General features: G+C 48.9%; 2 protein-coding genes across 7 annotated transcripts in view; one reads left to right on the top strand and one right to left on the bottom strand.

Moving 5' to 3' along the window:
* Nucleotides 1-4,943, bottom strand: part of MAU2 (MAU2 sister chromatid cohesion factor) — a 29,834-nt gene extending 24,891 nt beyond the window's left edge. For all 4 annotated transcript variants that reach the window (XM_029918626.1, XM_029918627.1, XM_029918628.1 and 1 more), the window contains exon 1: nt 4,640-4,943. In XM_029918626.1, the coding sequence (XP_029774486.1) occupies nt 4,640-4,915 (276 nt within the window). In that variant the 5' untranslated portion in view covers nt 4,916-4,943. The remainder of the gene's footprint in view (nt 1-4,639) is intronic.
* SUGP1 (SURP and G-patch domain containing 1) overlaps nt 4,687-20,254 on the top strand; it is a 31,148-nt gene continuing 15,580 nt past the window's right edge. Inside the window, exons 1-7 of one of the 3 annotated variants that reach the window (XR_003901381.1) lie at nt 4,687-5,304; nt 7,167-7,341; nt 11,556-11,656; nt 12,920-13,120; nt 15,222-15,345; nt 15,674-15,774; nt 16,652-16,775. Coding sequence is in view for 2 of the 3 variants with exons in the window: in XM_029918624.1 (XP_029774484.1) it covers nt 5,271-5,304; nt 7,167-7,341; nt 11,556-11,656; nt 12,920-13,120; nt 15,222-15,345; nt 15,674-15,774; nt 16,652-16,775 (860 nt within the window). In the remaining variant the exon portion in view is untranslated. The remainder of the gene's footprint in view (nt 5,305-7,166; nt 7,342-11,555; nt 11,657-12,919; nt 13,121-15,221; nt 15,346-15,673; nt 15,775-16,651; nt 16,776-20,254) is intronic. The other 2 variants (XM_029918625.1, XM_029918624.1) reach the window with 2 other exon arrangements.

Below are 20,254 nucleotides of genomic sequence, written 5' to 3'. Positions count from 1 at the left end.
TCTCGCTCAAGTCATGATCTCACGGTTTGTGGGATGGAGCCCTGCATCAGGCTCTGTGCTGACAGCATGGAGTCTGCTTGGATTCTCTCTCTCAAAATAAAAACAACAATGACAAAAACAACAAAACAAACCTGAAAGTAGAATTAACAAGCATCTGGACAACACATTTGGGAGCTGCTTTCTAAGTCAGGTAAGTGAAACCACCACTGAAAAGCAGCTCCATTCCAAAGCCACAGAGAAAGCAAACATACCATGGATGTGGATACCACGGTCAAAAGAAATCACTGTATAATGAATGACTACCTAGATTATAGAAAACAATGAACAATTCATTCCAGAGAAGTGGCATTTATTCCTCTGTGGCATTTGAATCAGCCAAATGTAAGGATGCTGCTGCATTTTCTTGGCCAAGGAATAAAGAGGGAATGTGATCAAAAGTTTAGTTAATAGGGTATAGATCTACATCTAAGAACAGACACGCAGATTCTCCCGTCTCCACAGATGATGGGCAAATGACCAAAATGGGACTGTCTGCTGGAATAACAGTGTAATAATTAGGCCACAGAAGACTGAAAATATACCCAAGAATAGGTGTTCAGCAAGAGGAAAGCCCAGGTGAAAATGAAATGACACAGAATACGGTATGAAAGAACCTGCAGAAGACAGCTTCACACATTCTCTAGCCAAGAGATTTCTCAAGAAAGAGACATCTCTTATAATCACGAAATGTTTACTCCAGGAGTCCCAGAGCAGCCCAGAATTCTGCTACCACACACACAACACTGCCACAACCATAATCCACAAGGGGAGACCTCTCAGGTGAAGTGTCCAGCCATGCACCATAAGAGCTACAGGAGTTGCTGAGCAGACCCAGGGACTGAAGACACCAGCAGGTGCTCCAGGGGCCCGTAGAGGCAGGGACCAATGAGAGACCAACAGCTGTGACCTCAAAGAAAGCTGCTGAGGGTTGCCTGGCAGGCACATGTGGAAGAGAACGTGACCTGTTCTCGGAGTTGTGAGTTCAAGCCCCAAGTTGGGTGTAGAGATTATTTAAAAATAAAATCTTGGGGGAAAAGCAAGCAAGCATGCTGCTGAGCAAAGGGAGAAATGGCCTGCATACTTTGATGGAAACACTTAACAGAGGATTCTTTCAAAGTTGGTGACTTGATGAAGCTGATGGGGAAGTACGTTATACGTTCTCTACACAGGTTACAAGTGCAGCAGAGGCAGTTAGACGCTGACAGTAAGCAAACAGAAGGTAAATAATCTACCCTTGTATTAAAAAAAAAGTGATTACCAGGGAGGTTGGGGGTTTTTCAGAAAGAAAGCAAAAGATGTGAAAATAGGGGCGCCTGGGTGGCTCAGTCAGTTAAGCCTCTGACTTCATCTCAGGTCAGATCTCACGTTCGTGGGTTCGAGCCCCGCGTCAGGCTCTGTGCTGACAGCTAGCTCAGAGCCTGGAGCCTGCTTCCGGTTCTGTGTCTCCTCTCTCTGCCCCTCCCCTCTCATGCTCTGTCTCTCTCTGTATCAAAAATAAATAAAAACATTAAAAAAAAAAAGATGTGAAAATAACAGGGAAGCCAAATACAGTACTAATTTTAGGTGGGATCCTCTCTCTCCCCCTCTCTTTGCCCCTCCCCTGCTCTCTCTCTCAAAATAAACAAACATTTAAAAAAAAGTTTTGCCTAAAAGTCATAAGTTAGAGAAAACTAGTTCAGAAAAGAACAGCAAGAGGAAAGATCAAGAAGAAAATAGTCACAAAATACTTAAGACTCATTTACATTAAAAAAGGGGGGGGAGTTTGGAGCACCTGGCTGGTTCAGTCAGCCAGTCGGAGCAGACGACTCTTTATCTCAGGGTTGTGATTTCAAGCCCCATGTTAGGGGTAGAATTTATTTAAAAAAATTTTTTTCCCCATATTTTGTGTTGGCTCCCTGAAAAGGAACTAGAACTTCTTTTGCCATTTGTTCTTCAGTACTAGAAACGAACTACTTCTAAAAGAAGAATGTCTTACAATTTTTTATTGAGAAGGGTGTGGGAAAGTAAAAGTTGATAGCAGCCTGGTTTGGGGAAAATCACAGAACCAATAAAGACCGAAGATAAAGAAAGCATGCTTGTATTGCAGCACAATAGGAGATAACACAATTGCAGAAGGAAAACAGCATGGAGAAGAGCACTTTAACTATAATTTGGATGAATTCCCAGGTAGGGATAACACCCGACAGAAAGGGAGGGATTTCCAAGTATAATGTCAGTGTGAGCTGCAGAGCCAACCTTGTGGCTCTTTGGAAAACCCCACAAGATTCAGGGTTCTGTAAAATCAAGGGAAGGCTCTTAAATCATGGGTCCATGGCTGCTTCCCCTGCACAGCCCTGGGCGGGCAAAATGTGACCATATACATGGCAACTATGACCCATTGTTAGAAAAAGAGTAGATGACCCTTGAGGCAAGGGAAGGGACGTGGCAGGATTTGTTGTTAATCCAGAGAAGAGAGCTTTAGAACCTCAATTCACTGAAGGCACCGCGCCACCAGGCCTGACCAGTCACAGTCTCCAGCACCCCCACACTCAAGGAAGTCTGGGGCTTCATTTGATCTCGGCCTCATCACTGCCTAGGAGAGACCTTACCCTACTGGTCACAGCTCAGGCACTCCTCGGATCGGCCTGACATCCTGAGTTGTCCTCCAGGTTTGCTCTCCCCATCCCACTCAGGCCTTTGCTCAAATGTTACTCCTACAAATAGACTTTCCCACTACCTCTGCCAAAAAAAACTCCCCATCAGCTCCATCTCTTCACCCTGGACTATATTTTCCATGGTTCCTCTATCACTGCCTAACCTTTTACTACATATTTAATGTTTGTCTCCTTTACTAAAACATAAGCTCACGCTGACAGGGACTATTTTAGTTATCCATGATCCACAGCACTTAGAATAGATGTGAGCTGAATAAGTATCTGCTGAATAAATTAAACAACAACAACAACAACAACAACAAAAAACCCCAACTTGGGGCATCTGGGTGTTCAGTCACTTAAGAGTCAGACTCTTGGTTTCAGCTCAGGTCATAATTTCAGTTTGTGGGTTTGAGCTCCACATAGGGCTCTGCTCTGACAGTGTGGAGCCTGCTTGGGATACTCTCCCCCCCTCTCTCTGCCCCACCCCTGCTCATGCTGTCTCTTTCTCGAAATAAATAAATAAACTTAAAAAAAAACAAACAAAAGAGGGGCACTTGAGTGGCTCAGTTGGTTAAGCGTCGGACTTCGGCTCAGGTCACGATCTCATACGGCCTGTGGGTTCAAGCCCCATGTCAGGCTCTGTGATGACAGCTCAGAGCCTAGAGCCTGCTTTGGATTCTGTCTCTCCCTCTCTCTCTCTCTGCCCCTCCCCTGCTCATGCTCTGTCTCTCCCACTCCCACTCATGCTTGCTCTCTTTCTCTCAAAATAAATAAATAAACTTAAAAAAAAGAAAAGAGGCACCTGGGTGGCTCAGTCGGTTATGTTTCCGACTTCAGTTCGGGTCATGATCTCACAGTTCACGGGTTTGAGCCTTTCTTCAGGCTCTGTGCTGGGGGCCTGGAGCCTGCTTCCGATTCTATGTCTCCCTGTCTCTCTGCCTCTCCCCTGCTTGCACTTTGTCTCTCTCTCTCTCTCAAAAATAAACAACAAACATTAAGAAATTAAAAATAAATAAGTAAAAACTTAAGTTGATTCTTTTCATGAAATCTCTAAGCAGAATAAAGCTGGGTAAATGGCAAATGGAGGCCTGATCTGACAGGAGCACAGTGTTCCTGTGATAAGAAACAACGCCTAGGCCAGAACGGGCACAATGACCGCTACTCTCCCACATTTTTTGAAGAACCAAGATCCCACAAGTCAAGATGGGGGGATGGGGTCTTTCTTCTGAAGGGGATAGACTAAACGGAGGGTGGGAGGAAGAGCAGTCACCATGGATACAGAAAAAGCAGCTTAGACATTTCCCGACCCCACTCCACCAAGTGGTCCTGGAATGTAGGGCCCCCCTGAGTCTGCCTCCTTACAGGACCTTAACCTCTTCCCTCTGAGCCTCTGCCTCCCATCTGCGACTCCCTGCATCAGTGACAGGGGCATAATACCCTCCAGACACTTCTATCAGACTTCCGGGTCTAGGATGCTTTCTTAGGTTTCCCGAGAGACCAAACTTCAGGTTCCCAAGGGAACCCTGAACTGTCACCTTGACCCTCCCCTATCCTGCGTCACTTCAGGAAGGAGCGGTCATGCTGATGCTCCCGGGGCTGAGCCCTGGGGAGCTGGAAGCTGCAGGACCCACAGGCCGATCTGGTGGCGTTCCCATAGGCGCCAACTGATGATATACTCCTGAAATCCTGAAGAATTTGGGGGCCCTATAGCTCCTGATGAAACAACTCTCGACTACGCCGAACGGGGTCCTGCGTGTCACAAAAGACGTTAAGTAAGGTACAGAGAAAGACCCTCGGGTGCCCTGAGACGCTGGCAACTTCGGGGTCCTGCGGCTCGTCCTGAAGTCGCGCCCCAGGACCCCCAAGACAGGCCAGGCGGCCCGTGCCGGCCGGGGTTGCAGTCCGTCTGCCCAGGCCCTGAAAAGAGCCCGCGTCTCCTCCCTCGCGGCCGGGTCCGCGCTCACCGCCTTCTCCAGGTGGCTGCGCGCCTGCTCGCTGTTCTTGGTGTGGTGGTAGAGGACGGAACCGAGCTGCAAGTGCGTGCGGGCCTCGATGCGCTGAGGCGGCTTGAAGGGGAACACGGCCTGCAGGCAGTGCACACACAGGCGGATCTTGGGCGGGCTGGAAGTGCGGAAGTGCTCGGCGAAGCCGAGAAGCGCCAGGTACCACGACTCGGCCGCCTCAGCCTGCGCTGCCTGAGCCGCCGCCGCCTGAGCCGCCGCCGCTGCTTGAGCCGCCATTTTGGCCTCCACAACAACAAGCCGCCGCTACAGGGAGGCGGAAGCAGGCGCACGGGGCGGGGAGGGGCACTTCTCACGTGTCTCGCGAGAGCTGCCATGTAAAGCATTCTGGAACATGTAGTTTATCTTTGGAGTGGCTGCGGCTCCGGGAAAGGACGAGAAAAGGCGATGCCCTTTGGTCCGCGGGACTGAGACCAGAAATTACCAGTAGGCTGAGGTTTACTTTCCTTGGGGAAAGGCTCCAGGTGTCCACGGAGTGGCCGGACTTGGTTTGCCGACACAGACTACATCTCCCGTCAGGCCATGCGCATTATAACATGCCTTCTCAAGTGGACCCGGAGCATTGTGGGATTGGATGAGTCTCAAGATGGACAACCGGGATGTTGCAGGTAACAGCCCCCGCCTCCCCGCAAGCGCCCGCCTGGGTCCTCGAGGCTATGCGTCGCCGTTTATTCGTCCCGTTGGGTTCACCCCGACCTGTTAGCCCTTAGCCTCAGCCCCCACGGCGTCCCAAAGCGGCGGTTTCTGCAACTTCCTGTCTCCCGAGACCCCAGACCCAGTTGCTGCTCCCGCCGCCTGGTTTGTTGAGGGCACCGGGATTACGTAAAGGCCGCCACTGGGTCGGCCCTGTGCGCCCTTTCCGAAATAATCGCTTTCAGAGCCGCTCAGAGCTCTGCTCCCCGAAACAGCGGCAACCTTGGGCTATCCTGAGCCCCTTTCCTCGAGCAGCCGCCGTCTGGCCTGTGTCCGATTTCTGGAAAAGCTGCTTTTCCGAACTGCTCTAGGACTCTCTGTACACACTTTTCTGGGTCTTTCTTGCCCCGACTTTAACACGAGGCTCGCCTTTTCCTTTCCCGCCTAGCCGCGCCCCCCACCCCTCCCGGACTTGGATGCATTCACCCATTCAGCAAATACTGTGTGCCAAGCAGTATGCTAGGAGCTGAGGTTGTAGTGGTAACCAAAAAGGACCCTGCCTTTCTGAAGATTACTTTCTACTTGGGCGTCAGAGAGTGCACCAAGAGGAAATATTTACAGAGAAGTTAGGATGATGTGAGAGAATGGAGATGGAGGCTGTTAATACTGGTTGGTCACGGTATTTTTAAGCAGAGGACATTTGAAATGAGAGGGTGCCAGCTATGGGAATGGCTGGAGGGAAGCTTGTCATTTTGAAGAATATCAAAGAATGAAGTGGAAATGAGGAGGGGAGTCATTTCTGACATGGCCCTGAAAGTCAACTTTCAGAATTTGGATTTTATTCCAAGTCCCATAGGAAGCCTTTGAGGTGTCTTGTCCATCTCTTCGCTTAACATCTGAAGACACCATTATCTTTTACTTGGAGCCTGCACACCTCCTCATTGGTCTCTTGCTGCTACCATGTACCCTCTCCAAGTAGTAGCCAGAATGACCTTAAAAATACTGTTTGTCAGCATCATACTCCCTTGTCACTTCCCAAAGCCCTTTAAGTAAAACCTAAGCCTCTATATTTGTCCTCCCACACCCATTCCTGGCACAGTTGACTCTGGCCACACTGGGCCCTTGCTGGTCCTTGGATATACCAGGCTTCTTTTTGCCTTAGGTTTTTGTAACTGCTCCTTATTCTGCCTAGATAGTTCCCCAGGTGGCTTTTCAAGAGGCTGGCTCTTTATCTTTCTGGTTTTAGCTTAAATGTCTTCTTTGTTAACAGATATGTTCTGGCTGCTCTAGCTGTATAGGTTGCTCTTCTATTATTCTTCCTCCCTTTTTAAAATTTCTAGCAGAGAGCTTCTATTATGATTTTGCGGGTACTTTTTTATTGTAAGTCTATTGTCTTTTTACCCCAAGGTGAGATCCACACGGGCAGACACCCCTACCCTAGTTGAGCAGGTACATAACTCACTCAGTAAACACTCATGAAATAAGTGAAGAAGTGGATGCTTAAGTTTTTTTTTTGTTTGTTTTATGTTTTTTAATTTATTTTAGAGAGAGAGAGTGCGAGCAAGGGAGGGTCAGAGAGGGAGATATAGAATCTGAAGACAGGCTCCAGGTTCTGAGCTAGCTGTCAGCACAGAGCCTGACGTGGGGCTTGAACCCACGAACTGTGAGATCATGACCTGAGCCGAAGCCAGATGCTTAACCGACTGAGCCACCCAGGTGCCCCAGAAATGGATGCTTAAATGTCTGTTGATACAGGTAGCAGCAACAGGGCTGTTCCTGTAGCAGCTACCATGTTTGTGGAACGATGATGTTTTCTAATATGCTTCTCTCTCCTCAGGGAAAGCTAACCGGTGGTTTGGAGTTGCACCTCCCAAGTCTGGAAAGATGAACATGAACATACTTCATCAGGAAGAACTCATTGCTCAGAAGAAACGTGAAATTGAAGCCAAAATGGAGCAGAAAGCCAAGCAGAATCAGGTGGTCATCAGCCCTCAGCCCCCGCATCCTGGCGAGTAAGTGCCCCTGTGTGCCTGGATTGGGGTCTTAGAGGGCCCCTGGCAGAAGTTTTTGTGTTCAGAATCTGTCAGGGTATACCTGCACCTGGCCACAGCCTGATGATGCAAGGAGTGACACAGATGCTCTTTCAGGAGGCTCTGGGGGGGCTGAGGGGTGTGTGGGAGCGCAGAGGATGGCCTGCCTGTACTTACCAGTTATTTAATGCTGAGCAGTTGTGGGCTTGGGGCCAGGGATGTAGCACAGAGCAAAAACCTAGACTCCATCTCTATCCTTATGGGAGTGCCAGTTCTCTCCCTGGAGCTGCCAGTGGCTAACATGAGGCAGTGTGTTCACTGGTGCAGCCAGTGTAGGGGCCCAGCAGAGTCTCTTCTGTGTTCTCAGAGCCAGCCCATTGGAGAAGTAGGGAAAGGCCCATCTGGCAGAACGCAGGAAGGGAAGAGAAACCTTGTGTGTCAGGTGGCTCAAGCTGTTGCACCAAAGGAGTTGTTTCAGAGCCAGGCAGGAGGTAGATCAGACAGGGTTTCCTCTTCCCTTTCCTGAGAAATGTTTAGGGCACCCAAGAGTTCTGAGCAATGGTGATGTGATCAGGATGACAAGATCCAAGAATTTCAGGTTGATAATCAGAGAGGTGGGTCCCTTCCTCTGAGGGATGAAGCATGGAACATATTAAACCCTTTCTAAAGCTGGCCTAGTTCCCACCTTTTCTAAACATTTGTGGCATCTCTTTGAGGGCAGAACTTAGAACTTATTTTTTTTTTAAGTTTATTTATTTATTTTGAGAGAGCGTGTGTGTGCATGAGTGGGGAGGGGAAGAGAGGGGGAGAGAGAATCAGCCCAACGTGGGGCTTGATCTCATGAACCACGAGACCATGATCTGAGCTGAAACCAAGACTTAGACGCTTAACCAACTGAGCCACTCTTGTGCCCCTAAAACCTTATCCTTACGGGAACCCAGAGCCTGGGATCTCTGAGGCACTTATGAATGTGGGCACTAGATATAGAGTGATCTGTAAATCAGTGGGCTTATAGGCTCTTGTCCTAGTGTTATGGAAGGACTTGTACCAGGATGGGAAAGACCTGTAGGAATGCTTTCAAGAGATCCTGGAAGCAGCTGGATGTCAACACCAGGATCAGGCAGCTGAAGGGGAGCATCACGTGGTTGGGCGCATAATACTGGTGGCTTTGGAAGTAAGGTTAATTTCTTTGTTGTAAAAGCATAGAAAAAGTTTTAGAATTTCTCACTGAAAGGGCGCCTGGGTGGTTCAATTTAGCATCCAACTCTTGATTTTAGTTCAGATTGTGATCTCATGTTTTGTGAGTTTGAGCTCTGCGTGAGGCTCCACACTGACAGTACAGAGCCTGCTTAGGATTCTGTATCTCACTCTCTCTCTGCCCCTCCCCTGCTTTCTCTATATGTCTTCAGCACGCTCTCTCTTTTAAATAAATAAAGCATTTAAAAAACAATAGAATTTCTCACTGGAGAAATAAGAAATAGTCAAGTTGCCTCAAAACATCCTCTTTGCTGTAGTCCTCTTCCATGTCTTAGCTTGGTGTCAGGAAGTTATGATCAATTTCATTTGCCACTTCCCCCTGAACTTTTTAAAAGAAAAGCTTTTTCCTGCATTACAACTATTTTTTTTAATAACTTATTGTCAAATTGGTTTCCATACAACACCCAGTGCTCTTCCCCACAAGTGCCCTCCTCCATCACCACCACCTCTTCCCCCCTCCCTTGCATTACAACTATTTACAACCATCATAGTTCTTAAGATTTATTCTTGAGATGTAATTAGTATGCCAAAAAATTGATCTTTGAAACTGTACAATTTAGCGATTTTTTAATATATTCACAGCATCGTGCAGTCATCACTGTTCTCTAGTTTTGGAACATTTCTCTCATCCCAGAAGGAAACAGTACCCATTTGCAGTTGCTCTTTATTTCCCCAGCTCTTAATTTACGTCTTTGTGGATTAAGCTATTCTAGTCATTTCATATAACGTTTGGCCTTTGTGTTGTCTTCTTTCACGGGACATAATGCTTTCAAGGTTCATCACTTTTTAGTGTCCGTCAGGACTTCAGTGCTTTTTATGGCTGAATAAATTTCTGCTTTGTGGACAGATTGTGTTTTGTTTACCTGTTCTTCGGGAGCCATCGTTTTCAATGGCATACTACCCCTTACCATCTGTTAATGGGTGGTTTTCAAGTGGGATTCATTTGCTGTCTCGTTGATGCCTTGAGGTGTTTTCTTGTCTTTCATTGTCCCCACCTTTTGTCTCTCTTTTTTTTTTTGTATGTTTTTAATTTATTTTTGAGAGACAGAGAGAGACAGCGTGAGCAGGGGAGGGTCATAGGGAGAGAGGGACACAGAATCTGTAGCAGGCTCCAGGCTCTGAGCTAGCTGTCAGCACAGAACCCGATGCGGGGCTCGAACCCACCAACCGGGAGATCATGACTTGAGCTGAAGTCGAACGCTTAACCAACCTACTGAGCCACCCAGGCGCCCCTCTTTCTGTCCGTCTTGAGGGAGATATAGCATGAGGATAAGGGCCACCAGAGGTCCTGCTTGTTTAATGCCGAAGCTAGTTATCTGCAGATCCTTCTTTGTATTAAAAAAAACCAAAAAACTTGTACAGGGTAGATAGTCTGGAAAATAAAGGAGAGGAAAATGAGGCAAAACCAAAATAACTCCTAACCCTGCAACCCAGAGACAGTGCTATTTGCTTTTTGATGGATTTTTCTAATAATTTTTAATTCAAAAAGCATGTGTTTTTAAATCATACATCTATTTTTAAATTTAAATATGTTTTGATAAAAATAGGGCCATACTGTAGTAGTTTTATATCCTTTTTTTGTGTCTTTATTACTCAGTGTACTTTATTGCCTTGTCTCTAAAGTTTTAATTCTTCGGGCCTCCTTCATCTGCAGCCCTGTGGAAGTCTTGTAATTTATTTAACCAGTGATCTTTGCAATGAGGTTGTTCGGATTTTTAGTTCAATATAACAGATTTTAAGGAGAATAATTTTGAAGGAAAAAGGCTAGATCTATGGGCTCCCTGAACCTTTACCAATTATTGGATGTGTCTGTATGATGGATTGGTGTGTGGCCTTGAAAGCAGTATATACGAGGGCTTTCTGAGATTTGGGCAAGATGGTATGTTATGATAGAAAATGAAAGAAATAGGATGTAGACTATGATCATAACTTTGTTTCTTTCTATTTTAAAGAAGTACACCAAAAAGTTAGCAGTGACTGTTTTGAGAGGAAAAGCGTCCTGTAGGTTTTCCATTTGCTTTTCTATTTCTGTATGTTTCTGATTGCTCCATGATAAACAGGTATTGTTTTTGTGAGCAGGGGAAATGGATTTGAATTAAAAAATAATTTTAATGTTTTTGAGGGAGGGAGAGAGAGACAGAGCATGAGTGGTGGGAGGGCAGAGAGAGAGGGGGAGACCTAGAATCTGAAGCAGTCTTTGAGCTATGAGCCATCAGCACAGAGCTGGACCAGGGACTTGAACTCATGGACTGCGAGATCATTACCCAAGCTGAAGTCGGATGCTTAGAGCCACCCAGGCACCCCAAGATTTGAGTTATCCATTTGGGTCCCTGGGTTTACTTTAATTCTGACTTGTCGAAAATAGATGTTTATACTTTTTGCAAACAGCAAAAATGAGTCTAAAAATAATAAGAATATAAAATTCCTCTTTAGTCTTTCCACCAAGAGCTTGCTTTGGGTGTTGTGCTATGCACCTGTGATACCCACAGAGGTGCTGGCGGGCCTAGGCCAAGAACTGTGGTTACACATGGACGCAGACACACAGGCCCTGCCTTGGAAATCTCTGTTGTCTGGTGGAGCAGACAGACATGGAGCCAATAAACAGCCCAGCTAATTAATTAACAAGTATGACAGGTGCTGTGCAGGAGGATTGGGTGCTTTTAAGCTGTTTTATTAGAGATACCATTTGAACCTGGAGGGTCAATATTGCAGGTAGAGATAACATCAATATAGGTAGTATTGCCTTGGCCAGAACAAGATTATTCCATCTTACAATGAAGGCTGCTCTTTACTCTCAGTAGTTGTCAGACATCTTTGGGGGAGGGTTTTGGGTCCCACTAGGTGAGAATGCCAGGGTGGATGTGGGGTTGAGATGGGCGAGGCAGGCCCCTGCCTTTCCTCCTGTAGCTCACCTTCTTTGTCTTCTGTCTTGGGTCTAGAATTGGGAATGCACACAACTCTTCCGTTTCCAACAAGTTTGCTAATGATGGCAGCTTTTTGCAGCAGTTTCTGAAGTTGCAGAAGGCGCAGACTAGCACAGGTGAGTGCGGTCACCCCCATCCTGTGTCTCCCCCTGCTGGGGCTCACTTTGCCAGCTCTCTCCCCTTGAGGGTCCCTGGGCGTCTCAGAAACGGCAGGTCCTGCCTCAGAGTTCTTCCTCTCATCCCACATTCATTGAGAACCCTCACTCTGCTCACCCCTACAGTAAATGCCCAGGGGGAGAGCATAGATCCAGCCTTCAAGGTGCTTGCCCCATAGGACCCAGGTTTCAGTCCGGGGCAGGGGAAGGGGCTTGACTACACATGGCCCAGGTGTTGAGGAGTGTCATTGAAAAGATGTGCCCACCAGTGGACCTGTGAGCTGGACCCCGGCACTCCAGAGGTTTCTCAGTCTCTCTGCTGTACTTGAAATATGGGCCTGCCTTGTCTTCCCTGCTCCCAGAGGCTACTCTAAGCACATAGCCTTGAGATAGTGATGTGGTATTGAGACACCTTGCCCTCTGGGTTCAAGGACCAATGTCACATTATACCAGGGAAGCTCCCTGGAGGATTACAAACCAACACCAGGGCTGTGGGACCACAGTGTGGTTTAGATCAGCAGCTTAGATGTGAGGGATAGGACCCTTATCCATAGGTGAGGGGGCCACCTGGCCCACAGGAGCCCCATGGGACATGCGAAGTATGAGAATCTCATGCTGTAGGGAGCCCATCCCTGTCTGTGGTTGTGCAGTTTACTGACCAGCTTACTTTTAGTGTAAGAATGCTGCTGACCGAATAGCTGGCCGTCGGTCTTTGTCAGCTTTTCTTGGAGATAGCTAAGAAAGTTAACCTAAAGGCAGATTCACCCACAGAGAGGGAGGAAAGACTGTATCAATCCTTCACTGCAGCCCCTCAGGCCAGGATCTGTGTTTGAAAAGCCTTGAATAGGCTGTCTCCAGCTTACCGCCGACAATCAGAGGGAATGGTTATGCGCCAGGTGTGGGGCCTTATCCAGAAGAGCTGGCATAGCCCTGGCCTTTGGGTGCAGGTGTTAGGGAGTCTTCTGCCAGAGTTGCTGCCTGCCTAGCCCAGCCTATCTTCTCCAAGCTGGGTGACCATGACAAGTCATTGCTCTCTGAGCCTTAGGGTTTTCTTCTGTAAAATGAGGGTGGTGTCCTCTCTGAGCTCCCACCCCCTGCCAGTCGCCATGCTGGAAGCCAGGGACTCAGCCCCACTTAATGAGTTTGCAACATACGTTTAGGTGGGAAGACAGGGAATTGTGCACCACAGACTTTGAGCATGAGTATCTTTCCTTCCATCCCAAGATGCCCCACCCAGCACGCCCAGTGCCCCCACTCGAGTGCTCCCCCGCACTGGCAAGAGGCCGCCTCTCATCAGCAGCCCACCAGGCCAGGTGAAGAACTATGTGCATGCCAAGCAGCTACCTGTGGCCACCCGCCCAAGTGTCTTCCAGTCTCCTGATGAGGATGAGGAGGAAGACTACGAGCAGTGGCTGGAGATCAAAGGTGAGGTGCGGGGGCTGCCACCTTCCCCTCAGCACTGCTCCTCCAGCTCTGCGGTGGGACCCACAGCCAGTGGAGAAAGTGTGTCTGGGATGGGGGGCCTCCAGGCTGAGCTGAGGGCCAGAGTGGGACCCTCCATGGTTTGGGGGGTGAAGAAAGGGTGTGAGGAGGAGTGAGAGGGAAGTGTGGAGGGGCTCTAGACTGTGGACTTCGTCTTGGGAGCCATGGGAACCATCCTCCACTTGTGTGGGCTGGTCTCCAACCAGGGTGGGGGCATTCTCCAAGGAGCACTTGCTTGTGTCTATCCTTGTCCAGCATGAGAGAAGTTTCCATGGCTCCCCTGCCTGGGTGCACACTTTCTGAGCCGTCTTAGAACCAGAAGTGCCTCTTTGCATTGTGGGTTATTGTGCCCATCGGCTCCGGCCAGAGGTACGGGCCTACATGTTGGAGGGCGTGCCCTCCTGCCCAGGTGAAGGATGATCATTTTTCTTGGAAAGCCAGTCCAGGCTCAGCCCTCTTATGTAGGAGGGTGGTGGGTGGTGGCGGCAGAACTACTGTGTCTAATTCCATCCACACTGAGAATAAGGCCTCTCAGTGCCAGCTGAGCCATGAGGAGGCCTGCACCACCTCTGCCCCAGGCTGGCGGGTGCAGTCATATCACCCTGACAGGATAGACTGAAGTAACCATATAGTTATGCTGTGACAGCCTTTAGACTTGTTACTCTGGAGGAGGATGCTGGCTTCCGGCCATGCATCTGAGCAGATCAGTGACCAGCCTTGCACTGTAGAGCATCTGTCAAGATGGAGCCAGGGAGGGTGCTTTTCCTGAGGCATCCTGGCTTTGGCAGTGCTCTGCTGGGAAGGGCTGCTTCACAAGGGGCAGTGTCTCAAGGTCCTTGAGGCCTGTCATGGCCTGCTGTTGATACAGGCCTAGAAAACCACTTATGCCTGTAAATGGGAAGCAGGTCATTTCCAGGCACTCAGGAAGAGGCTAAGGCTAGGGGGAAAGATGGGTATAGAATGTCCCTGTGACCTCTTAAGGATCCTCCTCAAGCCACAGGTCCCTGATTACTGGCCTCCAGCTTCCTAGCAGCTGAAGCAACAAGAGGAATAAGATTGGCTGCAGGCTCAGTGTATAGCCCTGTTGCCGAGAGCAGTGAATATTCCTAGGCAGTGGCAGTGAGAAATTTCTCCTGGGAGTTCTCATAAAAGGGATGTGAGCTGTAAATGGGCTGACAGATGCCTCAGAAACAGGCCAGCAATAAGATGCAAAAGCAAGTTCCATGTGGATCAATTTGGCGGGGAGGCTAATACAAATACTAAGAAATTTTTTTATACCTCTGTTCACTGAAAAGGCCCTGAGGTAATGATTAAGCCTGTTGCAGTCAGCGCCTCTGGCACCAGATGGTGGTCTGGAAACATACATTCTCCCTCATGGGAACCAAGACTTCTTGGAGAAATGGCTGGCTCTAGGTCTGGTCATGAAGTGTATGAGGTGATCCTGGAGCACTCTGTCCCCACAGATAGCGAGGAGGCTGTCAGAGACTCCTGGGGTCAGGCCCAAAGGCCTTGGGGGCCAGCCTGAAGAGGCTCTACCAGCCACAGAGGGGACAATTGAGCTTCTGTGATGACATTAATTGCAATGGATTGAAATCCACCTGATACATTTAAGTCAATGGATTGAAACTCCCTCAATGTGTTTAAGTCAGAGTTTGTAATGATACTCTAAAAAGGAACTGGTCATCTTTGAATGGTGACAGGAAACCAATTTGTTAAACTGAACGCTGGTAAATAAAAGAATTAAGCATTTCATAAAAAAGAGGGAGACTGGCTATGTTTTCTGAGGTCTCCCTCCCAGCTTGGGGATCGACTTGATCTCTGGGAGGCTCACACCCTTCTCTCCCACCCAATATGTCTCACAAAGATTGTTTAGACCGACACCCCCCTTGTCACAGTGCTTTGTGCTTGGACCAGGACACCCGACAACCTCCCGCATTTCACCCTCTTCTCCCCCACCCCTCTGTCGTTGTGGTCCATAGAGAGAGTGTGCCTGTTGACTGTGAGGTGTGTGAGTTGAACCCCAGTACTGACAGCCTCCTTAAAGTTTCACCCCCAGAGGGAGCCGAGACTCGGAAAGTGATAGAGAAATTGGCCCGCTTTGTGGCAGAAGGAGGCCCCGAGTTAGAAAAAGTAGCTATGGAGAACTACAAGGATAACCCGGCATTTTCGTAAGTATTTCTGGGAGGGGAAGGCCACCACTACTTAATGTTTTTGTTACACAGTAATGTGCATTCTTGTAAAACCCTACTGGTTACTAAGGCTGGTCGGGGCTGGGTGCTTGCTCGTACGGGCCAGATGCTGTTTCAAGTTTCTGAGTGCTTTCTAACTCATGCCAGAGGTTACAGGGGCCCCAGTGTGGTGCAGACACTTAGTCCTAGGCCCCATCAAGGTGTCTCTGCTCACCAACTTGCTTTGCACAACATTCTTCAGAAGCTACTTGGGCCACCCCATCTCCACTGCTCATCTGCCTCTCTGTTTTGTAAAACTTCTCTCCAGGTTTTTGCATGATAAGAATAGCAGGGAATTCCTCTACTACAGAAAGAAGGTGGCGGAGACAAGAAAGGAAGCACAGAAGTTGCAGGCAGCCTTTCAGAAAGGTTAGTGGGTGGAGGGGGTGGGAGGTTCTGGGGAGGTGTGTGGACAAAGTATGCCCCATATGGCATTGGGGTTTCTGGAGGCTGCCGTGCATGGAATGGTGCAGATGGCCCACCCAGGTCTGTGCCCTCTCAGGCAGCCAGGGCATTGCCTTCCCTACCTCAGACCATTGAGTCTGAGAGCCAAGGTCAAGGTCACTGTTATGTTTTGGAGCTCAGCTCTGTGCTTATAAAAGGGGTAGGAGGGAGGAGTGCTTGCTTGTTGGTTCTTGGTCATTTAAGTAAGTGTTAATGAGCTCTTGCCTGTCTGGCACTGAGGACCTAGAGACAAATGTAGTGCCTGACACTTGGGGAGGGCGGAAGTGAGCTCCTGGTGGAATGAGTATCAGGGGAGGGGGAGATGCTTGCTGGTCTCCAGCTGGCATGAAGTGAAAGCCCAGTCAGATTGTGGTGAGTGGCAGGGGCAGTGATGTTCAGGCTAAACACAGGCCATGGAGGTCAGTATGTTTTTGTCACCTAAAGCTGTCTCCCCTGACCTCCCCAGATGAGGAGGGCCAGGCCCACTCCCCTGTGCAACCTGGATGGGCAACCCCTGGGAGAAAGACTGAGGTGGGGCTTCCATATCCCCTCTGGCCTGGATCCAGACCTTCGCTCATATTCAGTTCTGTGATCTATGGGGTGGGAAGGGGCAGGGTGCGGGGTGGGATGTTGTAATATTAACTTTGGTATTTGGTCCCCGTGTAGTAATCTGATTCCCATTTGCCTGTTTTTCTTTACATTGTTCCTAAAATAAACCCCTCTTGTTGCCCATGGGGTTCTTAGCAGAAATTAGGCTGTTGGGTGTGGTGAGTTGAGCTCAGTACTGACAGCCTGCTTAAAGTTTCACCCCCAGAGGATGAAGAGGCCAAGAACCTTGCAGAAAAGTTGGCCAGGTTCATAGCGGACGGGGGTCCAGAAGTGGAAACCATCGCTCTCCAGAACAACCGCGAGAACCAGGCATTCAGGTAAGGGGGGTACTAAACAGGGAGGTGACCGCCACACACACATTGATCATAGCATCCTCTCCCACCCATCTCCCCCACAATGGGCTCAACGTGCCAGAGTCCCATGGTCAGAAGGTGGCAGGGTCGGGTCCAGGAGCTCTGACCCCTGAACTCAGCTCTGCCACCCCATGGTCAACTACTTGTCAGAGCTCAAATCATCTCTGAGGTAGGCATGTGGGGCCTTTTGGGTCTTCTGTTTTCCATGTGCCTTATGGAGAAAGTCCCTAGTGCTTGCCAGGCTCGCTTTGTAACAGAGATGGCAGCCCTAGGCTAGGAGTAGGCCAGGCTCTTGGGCTCACAGAATGGTTGTTGACTTTGTACTTTCATAGGATCACACCTTTACAGTGAAGGAATGGCAGGAAAGTGGGAATGTGGTACCTTAGGCTCTGTGAAGTGGGAACCCTCAGCCTGTACGTGGTTCCACAGAAGGCGAGGGACAAGCAGCCTGGCTTCCCTGCTGTCTCCAGCCACGCAGCCACATCCCTGCTTCTCAGGCTGGGTCTGTGTGGACCTGTTCATTCTTTGGGGGGATTTCTCTACCTCTTCCTTTCTAGGAGAGGTTCCTGGGGGGAGGCTTGTTAGTCAGGGTCAGGCAGACTGCTGCTGGGTAGGGACGACCAGGGGCCTAAGAGGTGGATGCTGAATTTGGTGTAGGGGTGATGCACCCGTGAGGATGTGTTTGGCCATAAATAACACAAGTTCCAACTCAGAAAGTGATGAGATATGATGGCATATGTAACAGGAAGTCCAGGAGCAATGGCCTGGGCTAGTTGACTCAGTGGTTCTAGAAGCCACTGGGGATTCAGGACAAAGGAAGCAGGAGTGGAGCAGCAGAGATGCAGGAACTGTGCCGTAGTGGTTGGAGTGCAGAATGAGCATCTTTGTGCAGTGCAAGTGGGCCTTGGAGCCAAACAGGGCCAGGTCCCAGAGGGCTCAGGTGCTCATTGAGCACCTTTGGAAGGTCCGCATTGAGAGTGATGATGTAAACTGTGCCTCCAAGGTCACTGGCGCAGTTGTGGAGGGTGCTTAGACCCACCAGGTCAAAGCAGGCAGGCAGAGGAGGAACATCAGGAAGTGGGGCTGATGGAGCCTTGAGGGCGAGTGGAGGGCAGGGCCAAGGCTCAGTGACTTGGCGGACGGGAGCAGGGAATGGGTTGCTGGGGAGTTCAGGTGTCCCTGCAGCCAGGAGCTTTTGTGGAGGCCGCGTGGTGTTTGGGTCTGGAGTTCGAGAGGGGTGTGCCTAGTCTAAAGACCCACCTGAGATCTCCTGACATTATTGTGATATTGCTACCACTCTGCACCACCCAAACCAGCATTGATTTAATAGTCCACTTAAAGTCTCTGTTCCTTTTTTTGTTTTTAACCTCATTTACCTAAGGAGGTTTATTTAAGAAAGACAGTTTACCATCACTCATCATACATAGAGCTGACCATGAGAACCTATGGCAGGCAAAGTGAGCAAGGTTGTGGATTTCTGTCAAGGCTGCAAGCCTAAGCTGCTCTCCTTGGTCGGAGGGGTCCAGGGTGCAGCAGCACTGGCCAAGCCTTTCCCGTTGGGTCAGAACTGACAGATGCTCTTGGCGCAGGCAGCTCTGGTTCCTCTGTGGGGCTTCATTGGTGGGTGCCAAACTCATTGGGTTTTACTGTGATGGAGGCCAGAGAGAAGAAGGAGACATCAGGGCAAGGGCAGAACCTAAAGGGCCCGATGGAAAGGTAGCTGAAAGTGAGCAGTGTGGTCTGTTTAATCTTCACATGGAGTCAAGTGTGAGGCATCTTCTTTCACCTCCAAATCTAATAGGAGCAACTCATGTATTTGCCTCTCCTGGCCCTACCCTACCCTACCCTCCTGAGTCCTTGTGTGGGCCAGGCACACACCAGCAGCTCTGTGTTGTGGGAAATAAATCTGTAACAACTGTTCATGTATAAAGAAGCTGGAAACACTCATTCCTTTGGCTCAGCCACTTTTGAGATGCCATCCCCAGAAATAATGTTAAGTACATCCTCATTCATAGTCTTAAAAAATGAGTAACAAATTGAATGTCCAGCTTCCGTGGGCTAAATTCTTAATAACTGCATCTCCCCAGTGGAATCGCGGCCATCAGAAGGCACGTGGGTGAAGGTTGTAGCATCGAGCAGAGCATCCACCACAAGACGTGTGCCACTCTAACCTGTCACCCAGGTGAGCCACGTTCTTTATTTCAAAGCCCTGTTGCTGGCCTCTTCCAAGGGAAGAAACAAGCAAGGAGACCAGTGGGAGGATGTGCCTTCACCAACACTCCATGCCATTTTAACAGGAAAACCTTATGTGTCAAGTTAAAAAATCTTTTAAATCAAAACATAAAAATTAGAGGGGCAGCTAGGTGGCTCAGTTGGTTAAGTGTCTGACTGGCTCAGATCATGAGCTCACGGTTTGTGGGTCCAAGCTCTCATCGGGCTCTGCGTGGACAGCTCAGAGCCTGGAGCTTGCTTGCTTCAGATTCTGTGTCTCCCTCTCTTTCTGCCCCTTCCCAACTTGTGGTCTACAAACGTTAAAAAAAAAGAAGATAGAAAATAGAATTATAGCGCCGTTCAGATGAATCTACACTGAAAACAAAAGACTGGAACGAAGACACCAGCGGGTTAAGTTTGGTTAGCCGTGGGGCAGGTTCACGTCTACCCAAGGGGATCTTTGCTGTGTAACCCCCTGCACTCTTGGCTGGAGCCCAGGTCTTATGGCAGCTGTTAACCCCACCACCACAGACAGACCCACAAGGAGCTCCCGGATACTGCCTCTGGGGGCAACTTGGAGGAGACTCTCTGCAGACCAGCAGCTGAGGCTGGGATGCGGCTTTCGAGCCTAGAGAAAACCTACCCCGTCAGGAGCTACCTGGCTGTCCCGGTGGGCAAATCCCACAAGTCAGCTTTTCTTAGAGGAACCAAATAGCTTTGAATCCATATCAGAGCCTTTCTGGTGCCAAGCATCTCTTTGAAATCCAGCCAACTGTTCCCTTCCCTCTGGAAATTTTTTTGCTTTTGTCTCAAAATTTTGTAAGATGTTATTTTTTTTAGAGTACCTTTAGATTCACAGTAAAATTGAAGGGAAGGCATGAAGATTTCTCATATGCCCCTGCCCCTGCATACACACAGCCTCCCCTCTTATCAACATTTCCCCAGAGTAGTATATTTATTTATTTATTTTTATTATATTACTTATTTTGAGAGTGAAAGAGAGCATACACGTAGGGAAGGGACAGAGAGGGAGAGAGAGAATCCCAAGCAGGTTCTGTCTGCGCTGAGCCCGATGCAGGGCTCAACCTCACAAGCCTTAAGACCATGACCTGAACTGAAATCAAGTCAGAGGCTCCACCAACTGAGTCACCAGGTGCCCCTGGAGTAGTGCAATGGACAAGCCTGTGTTGATCTAATCACCCAAAGTCCATAATCTCCATTAGGGTTCACTC

The sequence above is a fragment of the Suricata suricatta genome, chromosome 12, assembly GCF_006229205.1.
Source record: "Suricata suricatta isolate VVHF042 chromosome 12, meerkat_22Aug2017_6uvM2_HiC, whole genome shotgun sequence".
Taxonomy (NCBI): domain Eukaryota; kingdom Metazoa; phylum Chordata; class Mammalia; order Carnivora; family Herpestidae; genus Suricata; species Suricata suricatta.
This window is presented reverse-complemented; position numbering and strand designations above follow the sequence as displayed.